Here is a 23,263-nt window from a genome sequence, read left to right as displayed (position 1 = left end):
CCGTTTCTCGAGATCAGTTCGAGGATTACCCATGGCACGGGCGATCGATCGATCGATCGAAATTTCTCTAGCGCGAGTATCGCCGAATTAAAGGAAAGATCTCGTTCGAAAAGTCATTTTTTCTCGCGAAATATCTTTCCCTTTATGGAACCTTACTTTTCCTTTTCTTTCATTTTTTCTTTTCTTTTTCTTTTTTTTAGGTAGTATTTGCCTGTTTTTCTTTTTTTTTTTCATTTTTCATGCTTTCCTCGTCGTCCAATAATTTTCATTCGAACATCGAAAAAGCTTCGATTCGGGTTCCGAGCGCTAATACGATAAAGTATATCGGATCGGAGTGCGAATTAACGAGGAAAATCACATTATGCGCCTACAAATATTTATTCGTCTTCACGCTTCATATTTAGCACTAAACGAACGAGGCGGTTCGATGTTGGCCCATTGTTTGCCAGGTTTATATTTGCACTCTCTCTCGCACTACCCTACCCTCTTCCCTTTTCTTCGTCCCCTCGTCACCAATCCTTCTTTCCACATGATACGATATACGTTCGAATAATCGCGTTTAATGCGAAATACGAGAAGCGACGGTAATCCATATTATTTGGCCGTTCCACTTTCGTTAAAACAAATAATCCGATAAAGCTTATTTCCTTCTTCTTTTCTATTTTTTATCGAGCGATCTCCCAGTTCGAAGCAACTTCACTTCGTAAGAAATGAAATGGAACTGGCCTCGCGATGTTATTGGATAGATCACCGATCGTTCGCAATTAATTTTCTACAGTAAAATCGCTAAAAAGAGGAAGGAGATGTCGCGAACGGCATGGTAATCCTGCGAAATGAATCCGAAACGAGATTACACCAGCCCGAACCCATTTTCCGTTATCGCCGTACGATAAACTATTTTGCGCGAATAAAATAAAAGGTAATGGGAGTCGCATAAATCAAGGATGGCCGACGCGTCGAACGTTAACTAGCAGTCGTCGAAACGGGTCGCGTTGTATCGCGATTTTTCGATTACGTTCGGCGAGTTATTCCGAGCGTAAAAAAAAAAGAAAAAAAAAAGAAAAAAGAGAGACTTTGCGCGTAATTACCTTTTTCGAAATACGAAACTCCGCTTGCAATTGGAATCGACCAGTGGTGCCGGTCGGTTGGTTGGACGGTCGGTCGGTCGGTCGGTCGGTTGGTCGGTCGGTTGGTTGGCATTTTAGCAACGAATACACTCGGTATAATTCGTGCGATTTGCCAGCGGCGCTGGTGGTGCGCGGTTGGTGGTCGATAATTAGCGCGCGGTTAATATGCACAATTATTAAGGATTGATAATCGGACCTGTGCGTCCATTACATCGGCATGGAGATAGATGATAATAGGTTTCCATCGATATTGACCTTCCTTCCGTCCTTCCCTCCGTCCCTCCTATCTCAATGTTACCCTCCTCTCATCCATTCATCGTCGACGTCCCCGTCGCTTCTCTCTCTCTCTCTCTGTCTATCTCTATTTCTATCTCTATCTCTCTCGTTCTTTCTCTTTCTTTTTCCCTTTCTCTTGTTATCTCTTCGATTTTCGAAGAAAAAGAAAGGAGCTTTCTCGTATCTTAAATGGAAAACCGTCGACGGGGTAAAATGCTACTACGTTATTATTCCTGCGCCCATTTCTTCTCAAGGGGAAACTTTTTCTTTTTCTCTTCGATACTGCTTGTATCCTACCTCTTCTCGTTCTACCCATCTATACTATTTCTCCGCGATTTCTCGAGCCAAAGAACAAAAGTTTTACTCGTTTCTTGTCGAAGAGGATAAAAATAAATAGAAGGAAAATATCAGAATGAAGAAGTGCGAGTAAGAGAAGAGTTGTCTCTTAGCGATCGCCGGCTCATAACGAATTCATGGAGGTGAGTACGACCGTCCTTGAGTGTGAAACGGAAGATAGAAGTAAAAACGAGAGAAAAGAGATCGGAGATACGAAGAAGGACGGAAACAGAGGGATGAGAGAGAGAGAGAGAGAGAGAGAGAGAGCTGGAAGATTTATTTATCGAAACGAATCGTACCACTTTTCCTTTTTGTATGAAGGTGACAGAGGAAGAGTTGGGTGGGGTACCGTCGATTTTTTTCTCCTTTTTCATCTCCTCACCCTCCCCTCCCAACGTTGCCCCTAGAACTTAATTGAATTTCACGATACTTACGCCCGATCCGTGAGGCTCGCGGTAAATTGTCGCGAAAGCGGGTGATGGTAGTGGCCCCTCGATGCCAAGCGAGAGGAAAGTCCTCGAGGCGAGGCGCCGCATTAATTCGTTCGCTCGAATACGAGAGTGGAACGCGGAGGGTGATGGGAGGAAGGGATGAGAGGAGGAGGAGGAGGAGGAAGAGGAGAACGACGAAGAGGACGCGATTTTCTGTTTTAAGCTCTCCATCGTGCGACTCCAACGAGTGTAATTAGTGCCGTGTTTTGCTGTAATTGAAATCACCCTCGTCGTTTTCGCTCGCTCCCTCTCTCTCTCTCTCTCTCTCTCTCTCTCTCTCTCTTCCTCTTTCTCTTCTCTTTCTCTCTCCTTCTCCTTTTGAATCGTTCATTCCACACGATCGACGCCAAAAACAGATCGATGGATCGTGGAATTCCGTTGGCGACTCAAGGAAATACGACATACATACGACGCTCGATAATTTAACATCGCTTTTTATGAGAACTAAAATGTGCGATCGAATCGTGTTCTCTTGGCGACGAAGCGAGTTAACCAAATACTTTTAACGAGAATCGTCCGGTATCGTATTCGAATCAACAGGACGAGTTCGTAAGTATCTTTGTCGGTTTAATTTGTTCTTGTTTGGGAAAAAAGAAGAGAGGAATAAGAGACTACGAAGAAAAAGAGAAAATGGAGAAAGATGGTATAAATCGCGAGGATAGCGAAGGTGGAGGTAGCAGAGGCGTCATATCGATCGTCGCGCCCTATCTCGTCGTCGGGTACCTCGCTCTTTCCTTGATTCGGCCATTTTTCCGGCGGTTCGTCTGCCATTGGTCGCGAGCCTCGCGATGGAGGTACACTTTTTCCAACTTTTCTCTCCACCTCCAGCTCCTCATCCTCCTCTTACCCATCGACGCGCCTCTCTTTCCCTCCTCTTTTTAATCCCATCACAGAGTCGAGCGCTCACCAACGAGTCTGTCGTCCGGAGGTCGGTAAATTAAATCTCGAATAAAGTGCAAATAAACGAGCGCGCGTGCGAGACAAGGACGCGCTCTACTAGAAGCTGTAGAACAGAGCGAGAGAGAAAGAGAGAAAGAGAGAGAGAGAGAGAGAGAGCAAGGGGTTGCTCGAGGAGAGAACGAGGGTGGTCGAAAGTGCGGTACAAAAAAACGCTAGGGAGGGCGTCGAAAAAAAGACTCGTGAAAGAGAGAGGGTCGTGTGGCGTGCGGAAAGACAGGAAGAGCTAAAGAGCGAGAGAGAAAGGGCCAGGGGAACCGAGGGTGTAATTTATTTTAATTAGAGTGGCTGCATTATGTAAGCGGGCGAAGCACCGATGAAAGGGTTTGAAAGGGTCGAGAGATCCTGACACCGAGCTACGAGCGGAGGAAGGAGGAACTCCTCCTCTCGTCGTTTCGCTTTATCCGCGAACTTCCTCAAATGAACTAATTCGCTCTTGGCCAAGGTTGCCTCAACCCGATTTGGCGATCGTAGTTTATTGTACCATAGGGGAACTCCGTAATAATTCTCTGTCGAACGTCGTTATATTTAGGAGGACGAGTTTACGTTGAATGTAAAGACGTATTGACGAATTAGCAAACATCTTTGTAAGCGTTTCCACTAATTGTAAGGGTGAGAGGAGAGGACGAAGAGATATGTATACGTATCTCATGTATATAATACGTATAGGGAAAGAGAGAGAGAGGGAGAAAGAGAGAGAGAGAGAGAGAGACGAAAAAGACTAAGATTCGAAGCGAAGGTACTCTCGCTCGATGAACACGCCGGGAGAGTACCGATCTCCCTTGCGTTACCGACACCTCTGATCTTGTTACGGACGCATTAATTAATTTACAAGATGGCGATGGTGGCTGCCGGGGATGGTATAAGTATAAAGGAGTCAAGAGCTACCTTATACGAAGGTAGCGGTAAAGAGTAAGAGAGGAAGAGAGAGAGAGAGAGTAGCAGCCTGTTACGTTTTAATTACTAATTGAAACGTCGTCCTAGCAGCGCGTAGACTTTCCTCTTCTTGTACCTTCTTTTCTGCGTCGTGATATACCGCGTCTTCGTCTCCTCTTTTCCGCTTCTTTGCCTCTCGCCCCTTTTCTTTTCGGATTTCAATCCTTGCCACGGTTTCTCTTCCGACACTTTACGTTTTTAAATACCTACTTTCGAGGAGTCTCCTTATTTCTTTATTTTATCCTTTTTCAATTATTTTTTGTTCTTTCATTTTTCTATCTCCTCTCCTTCCCTTCTTACATTTGACTCTTATAAAAGAAGAATTCGCCTTCTCCGCTCGACTCAAAGAGCGAATTTTACCTAAAAACGCTACCCTCTTTCTGGCATTAATTAATTAAAAGTACCGTGCTGCCTTCGTGATATTTAGCGACTCCTCTCTTTTTTAATCCACCTTCATTTCCTATCTTCAGACGCGTTACTTACTTTCCTGCTCGTATATCTTACTCTCGTCGTTTTCCTTTCCACGCTCGTAAAATCGTGGAAAATTGCTATGGGAATTATCGTCACGCTTTTTTTACGGAACGCCTTGAGTCTACCACTCGATTTATAATGCGAAACAAAAAGCTCTCTCTTTTCGTTTATGAAAAAAAGAATGGAAGAGAAAAAAAGAACGACGACTCTTCGTGTTTTTGTACGTATCTGAAATTTTCAATTTACATTATCGCCGATTAGGATACGTGACTGATCGTAACCCGTTTAACTCAACTTTTTACCAGTGTTTCAAAGTTACGTCTACGAAGGAAAGAGAACCGATCGTAAAAGACCGTGGCAAGACGATTCGTTGCGGGTCGCTCTTAACTTCGTATAACGTAGGTACCTTCGATGAAACCTGATTTCATTTCGCAGAAATGCTTGACGAGTGTGTACGTACAACGACGACGCGGAATGACGACGACGCGACAACGACGACGACGACGACGACGCGACGACGACGATGACGAGACCTAAGGAACGAACGTCGGGCGCCCGGGGATTTCTGCGCGTATCCGGCACGGTTAACGCTCGATTTCCTTCTTTTCTCCATCTCTCTTGTCTACTCGCTCGTCGAGAGAAAAACCGGTTAGGTACGAGTCCGACTCGGGATGAACGAATCGCGTTGCCCTCTCGTTGTGGAATTCCTCTCGTTCCGCTTATAATATGCTCGATTTCTTCCTTTCTTCCTTCCTTCCTCTTGATGCACTCGTTTCGCACGCTCGAGATCGTCCTCGAAGTAATTTATTAAGAAAACAGAGGGAAAGAAACGGAAAAAGAAAAAGAAAAGTTTGCCTGGAGAAGTATAATAGGTAAGTCGATGCGACGTAAATCAGATCGGACAAGTAAAGCGATAAGAACGATCGGTCATAAAGCGGAATAAAGTATTACGCGCAACGTGACCGAGAAGACGCGACGGTGTATTTTTTAATGACGCGCCATCGCCGACGCGAGAAACACGCGCGCACCCACGCGTCCTCGCATTCTCTTTCTCTTTCTCTTTCTCTTTCTCTTTCTCTTTCTCTTCGTTCCCTCTTTATTCGTCTCGTTCGGGCCACGCGAAGTCGACGCTCCGCTTTTACGAGGAGCGGCGCGTTTAACGGTCGACTAACCTTTTTAATAATTCGCCGACCGGTAATTAGTCCGTAATTTAATGAGGCGGCCATAAAACGACGCCCGGTAGTCCCTCGACGAGACTCGACCGCCCCGTAATTACGGCTCCGTATATATTTCACAATATAATCGCGTTGGCAGAGCGAGCGAGAAAGAGAATGTTAAAAAGGAAGACGAAGAAGGAGGGTAAAAAAAGCAGGGAAGTAGATGGAGAAGTTAACTGGAAAATGTTGGACATGCGCTCGTTACGAGGGAGGATCGAACAAACCACTTTTTACACAGATAACTTTCCATTATCGCGAATTCTATCGTAGACAAATATTTTGAAATAGTTGAAAAGTACCGATCCGATTTTATAACAAGTTTTCGCGTTAACGATTCCCTCGAAAATCGATAGACTCCGCGAGGTACTTTTTATTCGAGGAGTTTGTCGAGAACGCCTTTGATGCGCAATTTTCAACGAGCTCTCTCTCTCTCTCTCTCTCTCTTTCTCTACATACTTTACCCTTTATCCACATCCTTTCGACGGAGGATGCAGGGGAGAGCGATAAATCAGTCGGTCGATCGACGACACTTGGAATTCCACGCCAATCTATCTCTCTCTTTCTCCTCCCACTCCTTCTTCCCTCTTTCGTCCCTTTCCCTTCTTGCCGAGGCGTCTCAACGACGGTGGATGGCCATTAACTCCCTTTTTGCGACGTGTAATGACCTTAAAGCGGCCACGGTTTACGAAGCCATTCGTTAAGTCCACCGCTCGCGTCGGTAATCGCGCGAGAATGCACCTCCGCGGGCATTGTTGTGTTTTTTCCCCTCTTCGTCCTTTCTCCCTCTCCCCCGCCCTCTTTCGTTCTAGACTCGTTTCGCGTTGGTTCGACGTCTCGCCCGATCCTCCTTTCCTTTCTCGTTTTTCTTCTTTCAAGGGACTCGTCGAAAGGGGTGGAGGAGTTGTCGGAGAAGAAGGAGGGACACAGGAACGGGCGAGATAATAGCCGAGAGGGCCGACACCGTCGAGCACGCGAAATAAAGCGACGATCGGGATCCACCGCGGGCTTTTCAATTACCGCGACTCCTCCCCTTTCCTTCCTTCCTTCCTTCCTTCCTTCCTTCCTTCGTTCCTTCTTTCTTTTTTCTTCCTTGTCTCTTGGCATTTCCTGACACATCTACTCTTACCTTCGCTACTACTACCACCACAACCACCATAGCCATCGTCACGAGCATCTTGCAACTCCTCTCCGTCAGAGCGATAAAAATGTTTCCTCCTTCCTCCTGGATAACGCGGAGGCACTTTACGGCAGGCTATTCTGTTTGCTCCTTATTTTTCTCTTGCCCTGCCTTCTTCCTTTTTATTTCGTCCTTCTTCTTTTCAACGGACGCTCTTTGCTCCCAGAGTAGGTACGGCGTATCTTTAAGAAGCGGCCGCCTCGTAAAAGAGTACTCTCTAAGGTGTATCTCTCTTTTCCTCTCTTCTATCTTTCTTTTTTCTTCTCCTTTTTCTTCCTTTTTCTTCCTTTTTCTTTTCTTTTTTTTCTTCTTCTTTTTTACTCTTTCTGCTTTCTTCTCTCGCTGGCAATGCGCGTCGAAGGCTTTCGTGCGCCAAGCATTTTAGGGCTCCACCTCCGAGAAAGAACCTTACGCCGATAAGAACGACGGCGACGAGAAGTCGCCGAGAAAAGATAAAGAAAAAAAAAATATCCTCGCGCTATGGGTGGTCGACGACTTTTTCAGCGGAAATTTTCGAAGTTAATTCGGTGCGATGTAACTAATCGATCGAGGAAAGAAAATTTATTTGATAATAATTACGAGACACCCTGTAGATCGTCGACAGGTAGTACTTAGGTACGATGGACGGTAATGCGCGCGCGTGCCGGCACTTCGTAAAGGTCAGTCTTGCGGTTAGGTGTTAATTGGCCGCAACGATAACGTCAACGACATCGCGGTGCATCGACGGTAGGCCGAGCACCGCGACACGAGGACGGTAATATCGATCATGCGTAGGTGGGATGCGAGAGACCGGGAACGATATACTCGTATTCGATGGAGAGAGGACGAAGCAAGAGGACGAGAACAAGGATGAGGAGACGAAGCTAGAGACGGGAGTTGCGTCGAGGGTGGAAGAGGAGAGACAGAGAGAGAGAGAGAGTCGGGGAGGGGGCCACTCGGCGCGCGTTGTTGCATAAAATTGTAAAGCCCTACTCGGTGGTAGCGGCGCCGTGCCGAGATAGCTGCAAACAGAGGCGAGTTAATTTAAAAATGCAAATTCTCCAGCAGGGTTTCTGCCTTGTAGAAAGAGAGAAAAGAGGAAGAGCGGGAGAGCTGTGACGATACGAGTTAGACGCGTCGAGAGATAGAACAAAACGGAGGTGTGAGAGAAGGGACGAAGGGATGTGGAATGCTTGCCCGAGGATAGAGGAAAAAGGAAAGGGAGAGGGGTTGGGGAGGTAGAAAAAAGGGAAAAAAAGGGAAGATAGCTCTACCGATAGGACATCTGAACGACGTGGAGAAACGACGGTGAACGACGATGGCGTTGGCAATGGCTGCTGCAGTCCGCTCTGGATTTATGACGGACCTATAAATTAGGTAGCTGTGAATTTTTGTCCGATTTGCACCGCCGTTCGTCGTTGTCGCGAAGCGATTCACCGACACTGTATATCTTGTCTCGTTCTGAATAAAATAGGGAAAAGAGAGCTCGTCGCTTTGAAATTTTTTGGAAAGAAGTCTTGGAAAGTCGTTGGAACTCGAGACATTGAGCGCATTTATCGAGCGAGCAAAAGGGCTCGCGTATTAAAGTCCTTGCCGAAACATAAATCTCGTGATGCGACCTCCGTCTCGAGCTTCGAGCGAACGAAAAGAAAGGGAAGAGAGAGAGAGAGAGAGAGAGAGAGAGAGAGAGAGAGAAGAAAAAACGGCGAGCACGCTCAAACCGATTCTCATTTCCCTGTTATATCGGCTGCATAATTACCGCGCGCGCGCCGAGTCGGACAGGAGGAAAAAAAATGGAGAGCACGAGCCGAAGCGAGAGAACGACGGATACCTGCGCGTAAAGCGGAAATAAAAATTCACGTTCACTAATTGCCAGGGTGATGGATGCACGTGGTGACCTAGTGACACGTGGGCGATTTCGGGAACCGGTTAGCGAAGCTCGCGTCGCGGTCATTAAAAATTCCATGCATCCCCGAGTGGAACGTCCGTCCGGGTATCGTCCTCCTCTGACTCGCCCCAACCCCTCACTTACTCGCAACCACGACCACCGTCGAAATAATTACACTTGCTGCCCGTCAACCGGTTGCCATGCATCTTCTCCTACGTATTCGTATATACCAAACCGTGATTTTGCTAATTAAATTAATCGCCACGAGAGAGAAACCAAAATTGTAATCGACCAACGAAATTTGCTTAATATTCAGAGTTCCTGCATTGATTTCGAATCGAATCGATTAAACGAACGATCGCGTAAACGCGTCCAGCGAAATCATTGAGTTCTTTCTTCCTCGATTAGTCGCTTTAACAAATGTGCATACATCGATCGTGTTTACATATCCAGAGAGTGAGTTACAAAGCGTGATACTAAATGGCACGATGATTGAAATTTCAAGGAAGTCAATTACCTACGTGTCGAAAATCTTACAACGTTTGGTTGAGAACCACTGAGTGCAATCTTGTACCAGCTGGGGTTTTGTGGGGTCTTGGGAGACGCTACTCTGGCTCGTAACCTCATCTCTCGGGGTCTTGGCTACGACGAGAGCAAGAGAGAGAGAGAGAGAGAGAGAGAGAGAGAATGCGGAGGGAGGAATAGAGAAACAGGCACTATCGGGGTTGAACGAGGTAGGGACGTGTCTTGAAGGGAAAGGAGAAAAGCAGAGAGAGAGAGAGAGAAGGAGTAAGAATAAGGAGAGACAGAAGAGGAAGAGGGAAGGTCGAGGAGAGCAGCGTGTCGTGGAGGAAGAGAGAGAGAGAGAGAGAGAGAGAGAGAAGGATGGCTCGGAATATATCCGTAAAGTTAGGGTGGTTTCGGTGGTATGAGTCGGGTCGAGACGAAGCGCCGTGGTGAAGGAGTCGCTCACTCACTTACCACCCTCATGGCTCCGACCACCAACCCCAATGCCGCGCACACCAGCACCACCGCCAGCACCACCAGTACTACCACGGCTGCCGCCGCAGACCTCCTTCCAAGCTCGACATTCAGCCCCCGACCCATACTTTGGTGCCTGCTGCTTGCCAAGTTGCCTGCCTGGCTGGCTGCTTGCTTGCGGACCAAGTCGTCCCTAACACTACAAAGTCTATATATCTATGGTGCACCCACGACGCTTCCTTCGCTTCCACCCACGCCACCGCCTCTTCTTCGGAGGCTACCAACCCCCATATTGATCGAGACACGAACCCTCTTTGCCGGAAAGAGTGGTGTGGGTATATCCACCCGGTGGGGTTGCTGTAAGTAAACTTACGTGAATGGAGGCCGTCTACTCTCTCCCTCCACCTCCAACAACCTCTATCTCTTCTCGTCCTCTTCACTCGAGTCTCTCTTTCTCTTTCTCTCGAGTTCGGTCCTACTCGGTATATCGCTGTTCTCGAAGACGACACGTAACGAGAGCGGAAAGAGGTTTCTTCTTCGACGGTTCGATAGCAGCTAGAAAAGGAGGAAGGAGGACGAGTCGCTTCGAGATCGCTTGTAACGCGGATCTCGAAGAAAGACGTTCTTTCCTCGTAGCCTTTGAGCTACGATCAGTTTATATAGATCGTCCGTCTTCGTGCCACGGCATACGGGTACTTTTGGAACGTCTCCATCTTTTCGGCTATGTACTTTGAAAGGAAAGAAGAGATAGGAAGAACCGACCGTGCCAGATTTTTCTCGTCTTTGATCGAATTATTCGATTATTAATGTTTCTGAGAGTTTACCAGGAGAATGCGGTTTTCCCAGATATATACTTTGTAGTTTGCTCTCTCTCCCTCTTCCTCCCTTTCCTATATCACATCCTCGTTTTCCCTCGGCACGTCGCGTCGAGCTAGGAAAAGGACAACGAAGACATTCTCTCTCTCTCTCTCTCTTTCTCTTTCTTTGGCTTTTCCATTTGAGGAATACAAGCGGTATACCATCTGCTTCTTCGGGCTGCCCTCGTCCGGATAAATAGTGGCTTGCCATTACCGGATAACGAGAAGACGGTCCTCTCTTCCAGCAGCTTCGGTGAGAAGGAAAAGGATCTCTCCGGAGGTCTTTACGCGAGGAAACTCGATGGAAGCACGTAATATGGTTCCCTGGGGGATTCCTCCCTACGTGAAATACTCGTCGTGCGAGCGTACGTGTTTGCGCGCGTGTTTCCAGCCACTGCTCTCTTTCTCTCTCCCTCTCCCTCTCCCTCTCCTTCTCCCCCTCGTTCTCTTTCCACCCGCTCTTTTCTGCTTTTTCCCGGGACTACCTTCTTCGGATGAAAAACTCGAGCGAGTGTAAATAAAACGTTGTCTCTCATCGATTTTATTTATACGTCAAGAGGTTGTTGTATCTTCTACAAGATTTTTTTCTCAAAGCATCTAATCCCATCCATCCTCTCTTCATAGATTCTTGTTATGAACGAGAAGATTACAAAGATGAAGAGCAAGAAGTAGCAACCCCTTAACGGGTTAAACTACGAAGCGTATACCTTACGAACATTCTCGCTTTGAAGTCGATCACTCGTATCGAATACCGATGGGAGCTCGAATCTTCCTCCATAAATTCAATCTCGCTCGACTTTTTATCGCTCACGGCCAGTTAAACGAACGACGGCTGCGAAAATAGTCGACTAAAAGCGTTCGTTACTCTCGATCGAACGGAGGCGCTTTCTTTCCACGCGCCGAAGCACCTTTCATTCGCCATTAGACCCGACGCTTTATCATCCCTCTGCAAATCTAAAAATCGTTTTCGGCCGAGCGTCGATTTAATCGCGAATCATCCCGTTCGCTCTCTCTCTCTCTCTCTCTCTTCTCTTTTCTCTTCTTTCCTTTCTTTTTTTTTCTTTTCTCTTCGTCGATAGAAGGATCGTCCTTTTAGCTACGCGATCCTGACTCGAAAGCCGTCTTCTTTTTTCCTTTTTATTTTCCTTCCACTCGATGAGCTTGCTAGGGTCATAGAGGAGGAGGAGAAGGAGGAGGAGGAGGAAAAGGAGGAGAGGATAGCGAGGTGTCGAGGTAATGGACCGAGCTAAAGGTGGCGCCGCCACTGCCACCACCGTTGCCGTTGCTATTGGTGGATGAAGTACCGGGGTGGTGGCAACAGGGACGGGGTAATTGAGAAGAGGAGATTTACTTCGGAAGTGCCGGAGGAGGATGGTCGAGGCAAAAGGGGGATGGTTTACGGTGCTCTGCAAGATGGTACGCTGTTATCGGGGCTAGGAAAGGGTACCGATATCTAATCGACAGAGTGAGGGAAACAGACGGAAGAAAGATAGAGAGAAAGAGAGAGAAAATGCTATACTGTATCGACGACAAAACTGTCGCTCGTAAAACTTCTCTTTCGATAATATCTTCCACTGTCGGTGGATGTCGCTATATGTCGATAAGTGTCCTTTCGAAAGAAAGAGACTTTTATTAATATTGTTCCTCTCGAAAGCCATACTCCGTTCTCATTTTCTTTTTATTTAAATAATTCATTGTCATCGCGAGATATGACGGAGATGATAATTCGGTAAAAGTTTCGTTCGAAAAGGAAAGAGCAAGAAAGAAATAGATCGGACGCATCGATGGCTCTTCTTGTTATACGAAGAAACAGGATAACGGTGTAGCATCGATTTATCTCTTTAATATCACTTCCATCTAGTTTTACTCGAAATACGATTCCGGAATTTTTACGACCGTTCGATATCGTTGCGCGAGGGAAGCGGTATCGGCTCAACGATACGATCCTCGGCAACAAAGGGGATACTTAGCCGGGTGTATACACGAGTGTTACCAAATTCCTTCGAGATTTTAATCGAGGATTTGAAGCGTGATCTCGTAAAGAAGTTTTCGCAAAGACATCTCTTCATTTAATCCGAAAAAGTTGAAAATTGTCCGACTCGAGTGGAAGGTTTCGTTGCGAGCGATCTTTTGGCTGGCTTCCTCTCTCACGACTCTTCCGTGAAAATCCAACGAGGAGCAAAATTGCAGGCCGTAAAAAGCCGCGATGAAATCGGCGAAATCGCATTAACCGTGCGCGAAAGAGCGGCTCGTATCGCGGATGCGAGAGATCCACGTGATACACTCTAACACCGTCCTCGTTTTACAGGCCACCCTCGATCTCGATACTTTCTCCTCGTTCCACTCGCTCTATCGCCTCCTCCGCAACACCCCACATCCGATACTCTCTCCCTCTCTCTCTCCATCCCTCTCTTCTACGTGTAAACGATTATCTACACCGAGCTCGCTCTCGGTGACACCCACATAATCGGCCGGTCGCGACGATTATTTTCAGCGGCGCGAGAGCGTTTAACGCTTACGAAAATCGTCTCTCGACGCGTCCGCGAGGATTCGATCGATCGAATATCCAAATTATAACGCGAAAATAATTTTGGATTCGTCGGAAGAGTCGTATCGAATTTCCATGAATATTCAAGTACGTTATTTTAATTCACCGATATGCATTTTATTTCAAGTCACCCAATACGCGCAATAAAAGCAAGTAACGAAGTTTTTAACGTTTCAGAGAAGCTCGATATCGCCGGCGGAACGCGAAAAGTACAGCAGGCCCCGTAGCACGCCGGATCCTCAGCATCACGAGCACCTACACTTGAAAAAGATGAAGAAGGAGCAAGACAAGGACATAGGCCATGTAGGTAGCCCGCATGTTACTCCATGTCGTAAGATCATTCGGTTCGCCTTAATAAAGCCGTGCACGTTCTCTGCGACAGCAAAGCGATGGCGAAAAGAGCGACCAGGACTTGGTGGTCGACGACGCGAGCGAAGGACCGACGAGTCCGGCCGCGAATGGTACTACCTCGCCGAGAGAGAATGGCCTGGACAAGCTAGGACCTTCCTCGGTGCCGTTGAGCGGACAGGTCAAAAAAGAAGTGCCACCTCCGTCGCCTAGAAGCGGTACCAGTAGCAACGCCAGTACCCCGTCCGCGAAGAAAATGGAGGAACGAGAAAAAGCTACCACTCCCATTTCGAAACCAGTTACGCCTACTTCGGCGGGTACGTCGACGCGTCTCTACCCTATTTATTTTCCATAGATCGATCTACCGAAGGAACTTTAGATAAGAGGAAAATGTTTATTCGTCAGGTGGCAGTAGTTCGGGTTCGGGTGGCCTAAAACCATCGAGTTCCAGCAAGCCTCTGGTCTCCGCTTCGGCGGTAGGCCCCTATCCCCCTCATTATCCTCCGCCTCATCACCCGCCCGCGGGACCTCACGTGGACATGCTCGGCTATCCTCCTGCCGCTTTGAACGGATATCCCGCCAGACCGCCGCTTCAACAGCTCTACGATCCTCACGGTAGCATGAGAGCACCTCTCGGACCTCTCGGGGTACCCGGCGGAAAACCGTAAGTCTTTTCTCCGCCCTTACTACGCCTTTCTACGATATGGAAAAGCCGGTATATGAAGCTTTTCCCGTTCGCAGAGCCTACAGCTTTCACGTGTTGAGCGACGGACAGATGCAACCGGTACCGTTTCCACCCGACGCTCTCGCAGCTCCGGGAATACCAAGGCACGCGCGTCAAATAAATACTCTCACTCACGGCGAAGTGGTCTGTGCGGTGACGATCTCCAATCCGACGAAGTACGTTTACACCGGTGGCAAGGGCTGCGTCAAGGTTTGGGACATCAGTCAAGGCGGGAGCGGCAGCGCGAAGCCGGTTTCCCAACTCGACTGTCTGCAACGAGACAATTACATCAGGTTCGAACGACCATCTATAAGCTCCTCGACGATATTCCTCCGTCGGATTCTACTCTACGTTACTCACCAAGACGTCTTCTCTGTCGCTACTTACAGATCGGTCAAACTGTTACCGGACGGTAGGACGCTCATCGTGGGCGGCGAAGCGAGCAACTTGAGCATCTGGGATCTGGCGAGTCCAACGCCGAGAATCAAAGCGGAATTAACTTCTTCCGCGCCTGCCTGTTACGCTTTGGCGATCTCTCCGGACTCCAAGGTCTGCTTCAGTTGCTGCAGCGACGGAAACATCGCCGTCTGGGATCTTCAAAATCAAACGTTGGTCAGACAATTCCAAGGTCACACGGACGGTGCCTCTTGCATCGACATCTCTGCGAACGGCTCGAAACTCTGGACCGGTGGTCTCGACAACACAGTACGTTCCTGGGATCTTCGAGAGGGTAGGCAGCTGCAGCAACACGATTTCACGTCGCAGATATTTTCTCTCGGTTATTGCCCGAACGACGAGTGGCTCGCGGTCGGAATGGAAAATTCGAACGTCGAGGTTCTTCACGCAACGAAACCCGACAAGTTCCAACTGCATTTGCACGAATCTTGCGTTCTTTCGTTACGCTTTGCCTCCTGCGGCAAATGGTTCGTTTCGACCGGCAAAGATAATTTGTTGAACGCTTGGCGCACGCCGTATGGAGCATCGATATTCCAGGTAATCCTCGCGTTTCCACTTCTTTTTTTTTCTCTCATCCAACGAACCGACACAACGCAACGTAAATTCAACCATTTCTTTCTTTTCTCGTTTGCAGTCAAAGGAATCGTCGTCGGTGCTCAGCTGCGACATCTCCAACGACGACAAGTACATAGTGACAGGATCAGGGGACAAAAAAGCCACCGTCTACGAAGTGATTTATTGAGTCGTTCTTTCGATAACGCTTCGACATTCGAAGAACATTAAACGCGTGAGAATCTCAACGAACGTCGTTGCGCGTCAAGGCTTGAGACAGTGTATGTTTCTTGAGTGACAACGAGTTTGTTCGTCGACTGCTGGAAGAGATCACTTATCGACGACGGTGCGGACGAAGTTAAAAAAAGAACATTGTTGCCTCTTAAGTCTGATACAAGACGGACGCTAGAACCCGAATTAAAGAAGTACCGACGTTTACGGTGATGACAAAAGTGAAAACTGCGTCGCTCGTACGTTGGACGAACGTTACTTTATGAGTATACACGCATACACACACACACACACACAAACGTATATATATATATATATAAATATATATAGCTAGACAGAGATACAGACGAGAAACGCTTAGTTATTTAAGATTGTATAGGAAAAATTGGTAATAAGTAGGTACGAACGAGGAAGGAGACGTGAAGATTCTTGTACGAAATTCTCTCTAAACGATAGGAGGTAAAAGTCCGACGGTGCGTGTAATATGTTGCTAATGTAATATAGAAGACTCGATGCTATAAGTATATCTTTTACGTGTGATTGCGAGAGAAGCGATCGATCGATCGATATCGTGCACTTCGTCGTACGCGTCGTTCTCCATTTTCGCGCTTGATCCTCGTCGATCGTAAAATCGGCAAGGGTGCTCGTCGACGCGTTGAACGCCGATCTAGTGCGTCACAACTCGTCGAAAGTAGTAGGAATGTGTGTCGTGATACAGAATTATACGTAAGAAACACAACCAACGCAAAATATATCGAACACGCGTATAGAAAGAGCGTTTATGCCAAAACAATGCGAATGTAACATTTATGGATGGAATCATTTGTCGATCGCGCGCTGTGACGTTGTTTAGAAAAAGCTCGAGAACGTAAGAAGCATGACGACTGGTCCGTATTTCCATTACGAAGAGTATGTAATTTGATTTAGAAAATATTTCGTTCGAGCACACTCTTTCACGTTCGACGTTACGTCGATCGTCGTATTGTTTTTTTTTTCGAAATCTATCTCCATTCTGTGTTATGTTAACGAGCGCGTACTCGAAATGCTTTAGGCATCATCACGTCCGACGAATCGACGAGCTCGTACGCGGAAGCCCGTTATTCTCGCAGTAAGCATTGTCTCGAGCGTATCTCTGAACTCTCGTTAGTCCTTTTACAACTGCCAGTCTCTTACTACGTGCGAATGTGTTCATAGGATCGATCGCGTGCGTGCAGCTTGAACGTGCGTTCGACGTGTGTACTAAGAGTATAGTATGTTATTTTACAGATCGCGTATGTATGTATCGTAAGTTCGAGCGGTTTACTGCAAACGCGAGTCGACTCGCGTGCGAGACTCGTTCTTTTGTTTGTATCGATAAACAGGAAAATAATTTTGTCCTTGAGATCGTCTTAGACGGATACATTTCACTGTGACGCAAACATCGATCGAAGATAAAATGCGTGTCCACGCCTTCGTTAACGCGTACATACATACGTATTTTAGACAAATATTTGACAAATTATTTTTATGACCGTAAACTTAGATTTAGGCCATCGCGCATCGGCAAATTCGGTCGGCGTACGAGCTTGCGTCCGTATCATCGACGGGATATAGACTCGCGCGCGAAGCCAACGATAGCGATTTGCTCGTACAACTCTGTCGCTCTGTCTCTTCTACTTTTCTCTTCCCTCCCTCCCCTCCCCTCTCCCCTCTCCCTCTTTCTATCTGTCCCTCTCCGCGCTAATTAAAAAGATGTCGAAAGAGAAGCCTCCTAAAGTAGGGTACTAGTTGACGCCATTATTAAACGCTATCCCCCTTCTCCCAAGCCGAACGGCGGAAGCAGCCAATGCATACGGAGATTTATATTTTGTTACAGGATGACACAAACGCAAAAAACCGCAGGACAGATACGTACGCGTCACTGAACGCGCATTACTCGAAACGCTGTGATCGTCGCAAAAGTCGAACGAGATCGATTTTTTGAACGTTTCTGAAACGGAGAGGTCAAACGACACGATTTGTGACGACGATCACAGTCGCGACGACGATATAGACCAATAGAAACAACGATACCTCAAGAAGACTCAATAGTTTATTATCTTTAACGGATCAATGTGTACAGAATCGATATTCTTTTACGGTAATATTAAAAAAAAAAAGAGAGAGCATACATACACAACGCGGACAAAAGTAATCGCAAATTCGATGCCTGCGACGATTACAATTTTTCCTTTTATTCCTATCCCGCGTTCATCGAATCATCGTACCTCCAAACTACTCGTGCTTCGCGCACCGACTGCGCGCTAATCGAAAGAACGGTCATTTATAACCGGAGAAAAGACAGCCGACAATTAATGTTTTCTTTCGTCACTTTTTCATATCGTTCCTATAACTATGCGAGATTTGTTTTTTCGGCAATTAAATCATCTATATCTATATATACATTTCGACTTGTCGTTTGCATCCCTACCCTCGCACTTTCCTCTCTCCCTGCTTTGCGACGAATGAGAACGATCGTACGTCGGACCTTGGCGTAGTTCGAACGTCGATCGCAGCGCCACTTCGTCGTAACTACGTACTAAAGCGACAGTGCTGCCACGCGTCGGAGCGTTTAACCAACGCTCACCGGTGAATTACGACATGGCCGTTCGTGAAGCGCGTAGGGTTCCTTCTTGATCCCGTATTTTATCTCGATTATTTATTGTTTAGTGTAATAAAAATAGTCGGCAAAATGAACATGTCCGTGGAGAAAAAGAAATATCCTTCGGCGTTACCGACCAATTGGTCAACGAGGGAGGAAACGGCTAGAAAAAGTCAAAATCAATTGACGTCTACGGGAAAGGTTGACGTTTATTATTACAGGTATGTATTTAACGATAATTATTATGGTATTATTTATAGGACGTATCGAACGTCGTAACGGGATCTCGATTGAAAATATCACCCGTGGGATCGATTGTATAAAAGTGATAGATCGTCGGACGTATCCAGTGGTTACATTCGTTTGGTTGGTTATATTTGTTTTAGCCGTGGTGTAAGGAACGACGCATCGTTGGTACCGCCTATAAGGCAAACTGCTTCCATATTTAAACAACCGGTTACTATATACAAAACACAAGAGGGAAAAGTAAAGGATTTAAAGCATGGTAATCAAGAGAAACCAAAACAGGTTAGTAGACGTACTAATGGGACGTAAAACTGGTCCCTTTGGTATTGACCTTATAAGAAATGGTTTTTCATATCGATAATGTATCTTTTATATGGAATCCGCTAGCACCTACTTTTATTTCACGTTAAGTAATCTCTATGAGACAAGTTACTACGACTTTGATACACCCTACCGCAGTGAATCGTTCTCTCCGTTCTTCGTCCATACGTATGATACTTAAAAATATGGCATGCTTTTTCCAAAGATTTATGTACATCAGAGAAACGTTCTAAGAAGGGATCGCTCTAATATAGGAAACATTCGAAACCATTTTGTGTGCCTTCCCTTTTGATTCTCATGTTACAAACGTCCAATCGTTCCCTTAGGAAGGAGCCGATAAAGCTGATGGCAAATACGGCTCCCAAGATAAGCCTAAGCAGGTAATTCTATTTAACGCGCTCGTCAAAACGTTCGTATGATTTTACGTTACTGTATCTTACTTTTTGTGGAAACTTTGCATCGAATCCCTATTGTAATGCATTGTACTTGCGCATACCACGATATATGATGATGCAAATGCTTCTCTTAGAAAGTCGATGCGATGGATTTGTTGGTACGTTAGAAATTAATTTCATTTTTACTAGCTTTTCAATTTTATCCTACTTTACTTTCCCACGTAATACTCACCTTGCAAGGTATATATAGTTTGACATTAAATATTTATTTTGTGAAGTAACCTTTTGTTGTAGCATCGATGGTAATTATATACTTTTATTTTATACGTTAGTCACTTCCGATATACAAGTCTTGACACGGCTAACCTTACCACCCTAATTAACTACGACCGTAATTTTGCAGCTATTTTGGGAGAAACGTTTAGAAGGTCTCAGAGCATGCGATCCAGATGGATACGAGTTTGACGCAATGGATTTACCGAAGTCTCTTAAACCGGTAGGACCGTATATAACCGAAGAAACTTTGTTACAAAGCGTAGCCACGGCTCTTCACGTATCCTCTCAACCTGTTACGGGCCAAACAGGATCTAAAACGGCACTGGAAAAAAATCCTGGAGTGTTTCTTAATCCCGATCAACCCCTCGTACAGGTAGAAGTGTTTGTAATTTTCGACAGAGTACTCGATCATTAACCATCTAACGATTTTAAACACTCGTCGTACTCGCGGTCGAACGCTTTACGAAAAATTAAATCGAATCATTAAAATCGTGTGTCTTTAAAGGCTGTTTCCATAGCGGACGAAGACATCAAGCGACAAGAGGATCGTGTAGCACTAGCGAGAAAAAAATTGCAAGAGGCGCTACGAGGGATGCCTACGTAAAGTCTGTTAGCCATATTATCGATAATACATTCTTTAGTTTTAAGTTCGTTTTAATTTATATCACGCATCAGTTTTTATAATAAATGTTTTATAAAAAAAAAAAAAGAGAGAGAGAGAGAGAAAGAAAGAAAGAAAGAAAGAAAAAAAAAGAAAAAAGAAAAAAAGAAAAGAAAAACTAAGAAAGATCGAAAAGAAAAGGGGCGGAGATCGAGGCGAAACGTTTCTTATGTGTTAATTTAGTCTTAAGTCGATGCCTTTCGGACGAACGCTTTATCTCGACGGAAAAACCACGATTTGTAATCTATTACGTTAACATTCTGATTAATGCGTCCTTACTTTCGTTAACTGGTCGCTATCGCAACATTTAATATTCCATCCAGCAACTTTCTCGTCTGGCATTACCAGGCAACGCAACGTAATGTCTCGCAAATACGAGACGCAACATTCGAAGAAAGATGCACACGCAATCGGATTCTAGGTCATTAAACTTCCTTCAGCTGAGTTGCACGAAAGAAAGATCAAATTAATCAGATTGAAATCGTTCATGTTGGAAAGCGCTAAGGACAACCACTCGTAATCCGATATTGTCGTAAACGATCGAGCGTGTAGTAGGAAATTCGATCTTGTTCTGGTACAAGCCAAGAAAAAGAAAGAAGATATAAGGGAGATTGAAGGAAATAAAGCGAAAGGAAGGAGAAGAGGTAGACGCTATTGCTGAGAGGTAGACAACAGCGTTTAAAATCGATCAAACTACTCTAAATATTTCAAGACTAAACGCGATAGAAATGAAACGATTCGTTGGAGAACGCTTTAGATGCGAGCAAGAAAAACTCGACTTGCAGTAATCGGAAATAAAACGTAGACTCTTGTCAAAGTCTCGTCGCGATTACGTATATAATTAGAGCGAAGGAAAAGATGGAACATGAGAAAGAACGAAATGGGGTGTGGAAGAGAACGGCATATTTATTATTACGTTGTAGGACTTGGCTCTTTAGCAACGACTCGATCTTTCTTCGCAATTCTCGTCGAGTGACGCAAACGAGAGAGAAAGAGAAGACGAGAAGGGCGATCTCATACACAAAGAGAGAGAGAGAGAGAAAGAAAGTGTACCTAGAGTGAAATCGTCGGTACTCGACGATCAGGGCGAACGAGCCCGGGTCAATAAAGCTCTTTTTTTCTTGCGAACGACGTTACGCTCGAACAACGACGGGTAAGAAGGTCTCACGGCTAGACGGAGACAGAAGAGAAGCGCGAAAAGAAGAGAACGACTTTTTTCGAATCGTTTCAAAAAAAGAAAAAAAAAACTATTTCGCGTACGTAGGGAAGACGAATAAGAATAAGAGAAGAAGAGTGAACTCGCGTTGTTGTGCCTTAGCAAGAGAGGATAAAATGAAAAAGAGAGTGGGAGAAGGAGAGACTCGTGCCATCGTCTGGGAACGGGTAGACGAGGTGCCTTCGTTCGGAGCTCAACTCGTCAACAAAAGAAATACCCGAGGCCCCCAGGTATATAATAGGTATATAGTACGTACAATGGCGTATCGCCAGCTTTTCAGGTAAGCCAGAACGAACAGCCAGGTAAGCCAGGTGGTAACCTTCTTTTTTTCCTCTCTCTCCCTCTTCGTACTCTTCGAGGCCCTCAACCTCGTCGTCCTTTTCTCACCATCATCGTCCAACAGCTGTTTCCCCGTGCTGTTTCGCCAAAAGGCTCGCCCTTTTTCCTCCTCGACGTCGCGATCGAACCAGATCGTTCCTTACCCTCGGCCTGCACCATTTTTAAATCTTTGCGACTCGTTCCATTTCTTCCCCATTTCAATCTACCTTCTTACGTGTGTGCGTCTATGCGAGCACGTACAAATATTAAAGTCGAAAGAAGGACGAGTAAATTGTAGCTCTATTGGCTCTATAATGGCGGAAAACCCGCATCGTAGCGACGTACGCGACACCCTACGGTCCGACGCGATTCGTTCTCATTCCACTACCCCTAGCTTTCTCCTTGCTAGGATCGAATGGATTAGCTCGAGGCTGATGAGCACGAGAAAAGACGTCGGGGTGCCCAATTTCGAGGAACATCGTGTTTTTCTCGATAGCGATACTCGGTACAAATGGTTCGTTAGCCGGAATTGATTTATTGTTCTTTCTTAAGGAAGACAAATATTCCGACGTAGGCTTAATCAAGTATAGGAAATAGCGGAAGAAAAAAGAAAATGATTAAATGATCGAAATTCTGAGCCCGATTAGACGCAACTTTGTAACTTTTTTCGCTTCTCCCTTGTTTTTTTTCCTCCGGAAAGAGGAAACGAAGTTAATGGAGAATATAATCCGTCTCGTGCGATACTCGCATATAAATAGAGCGAACTGTAGAACGAAGCGTTATCGATCTTTCGAGCAGGCGTTCGACCGACGGAAGTCGAACGAGCTGACCGAGTTGACCAGCGGGTACATAGGCGTTCGCCTCGAAGTCTCGAGCCGACCGGAAGCGAGCACGATTTTTCACGAAACATCTGTCTCTTGGGAATGGCAGTCAACGGCAGCACCGTTCGTTCGTAACGGCACGAAAATAATACCGAAGCCGATACGTGCAAATGCGAAGGAAGCGAGTCGATCGAAAACGAATCGTTAAATGGGCGCACACATTTTTTTCTCATTATTTTCTCATTACGCAATGTAATCGATCTTTGATAACGTTCGAGTCGACTCGTACGTGAAAGAACGAAAATAAGACGTAGACACGTCGGAAGGAGGATAGTACGGGTCACATGGCTGTCTCGAGATCGTAAAGTTTTATTTTATCGATCCTTTACCGTCTATTTCAATCTTCCTAGAAGAGTTCATTGTTTGGCGTATGTCATCTCTCGAAGAGTGGACTCTCTCGCAGCCGACATACCCGAAAGACGTGAAAAATCGACGTTCTTTAAAGGAGGCGTTGGTCCATCGGTCTCTCGACGGAAGAACAGCTGGGGGACCTTCGACTCCCAACTGGCAACACGTAATCGATGTCGACTGACTTTCTCTCTCGTAGGCTGCGCGAGAGAGGAGAGGGAGAGGGGTCCGGAGGCAAGAGGGATGAGGGATGAGGAGGGGTAGGGTAGGGAAGGGAAGAGAAGAGAAAGAAGAGAGAATGCACGCACGCATAGCCGTGGCTTTTCGCTCGAACACGGAACGCCACGCTTTCCGCAGCCTCCGCTCTTGGGACCTATCTCGAAATCTTTTCTCTACCTTCCATTTGTTTCCCTTTTCCCGTTTTACGGG

At 46.1% G+C, this 23,263-nt stretch overlaps 2 protein-coding genes across 9 annotated transcripts in view; both read left to right on the top strand.

Annotated features, from left to right (window-relative positions):
* Positions 1-17,973, top strand: part of LOC127071932 (protein groucho-like) — an 83,079-nt gene extending 65,106 nt beyond the window's left edge. For 4 of the 7 annotated variants that reach the window (XM_051011774.1, XM_051011813.1, XM_051011764.1 and 1 more), the window contains 6 exons: positions 13,404-13,544; positions 13,624-13,906; positions 13,995-14,253; positions 14,331-14,606; positions 14,703-15,306; positions 15,404-17,973. In XM_051011774.1, coding sequence (XP_050867731.1) covers positions 13,404-13,544; positions 13,624-13,906; positions 13,995-14,253; positions 14,331-14,606; positions 14,703-15,306; positions 15,404-15,511 — 1,671 coding nt within the window. In that variant the 3' untranslated portion in view covers positions 15,512-17,973. The remainder of the gene's footprint in view (positions 1-13,403; positions 13,545-13,623; positions 13,907-13,994; positions 14,254-14,330; positions 14,607-14,702; positions 15,307-15,403) is intronic. The other 3 variants (XM_051011794.1, XM_051011804.1, XM_051011784.1) reach the window with 3 other exon arrangements.
* A 139-nt stretch (positions 17,974-18,112) lies between these two features.
* LOC127072005 (methyl-CpG-binding domain protein 2) lies at positions 18,113-22,505 on the top strand. 2 transcript variants are annotated; one of them, XM_051011986.1, is made up of 5 exons: positions 18,113-18,393; positions 18,559-18,700; positions 19,066-19,119; positions 19,538-19,783; positions 19,916-22,505. In XM_051011986.1, exons 1-5 carry the CDS (start codon positions 18,263-18,265, stop codon positions 20,012-20,014), a joined length of 672 nt encoding a protein of 223 aa, XP_050867943.1. In that variant the 5' UTR covers positions 18,113-18,262; the 3' UTR covers positions 20,015-22,505. The 2 variants fall into 2 exon arrangements, with proteins under 2 accessions (XP_050867943.1, XP_050867952.1); XM_051011995.1 differs by lacking the exon at positions 19,066-19,119.
* The last annotated feature ends 758 nt before the right edge of the window (positions 22,506-23,263 follow it).

This window comes from Vespula vulgaris, chromosome 1, assembly GCF_905475345.1.
Source record: "Vespula vulgaris chromosome 1, iyVesVulg1.1, whole genome shotgun sequence".
NCBI classification, from domain to species: domain Eukaryota; kingdom Metazoa; phylum Arthropoda; class Insecta; order Hymenoptera; family Vespidae; genus Vespula; species Vespula vulgaris.
Note: the sequence above shows the minus strand (reverse complement) of the source record. Positions and strands in the feature narration are given on the sequence as shown.

Excerpts from the sequence above, each read along its gene's own strand:
- LOC127072005 (XM_051011986.1), top strand. The coding sequence starts at position 18,263 with ATGAACATGTCCGTGGAGAAAAAGAAATATCCTTCGGCGTTACCGACC. Across the intron at positions 19,120-19,537 it reads CCCAAGATAAGCCTAAGCAG|CTATTTTGGGAGAAACGTTT; the intron begins GTAATTCTATTT and ends GTAATTTTGCAG. Across the intron at positions 19,784-19,915 it reads CCGATCAACCCCTCGTACAG|GCTGTTTCCATAGCGGACGA; the intron begins GTAGAAGTGTTT and ends GTGTCTTTAAAG.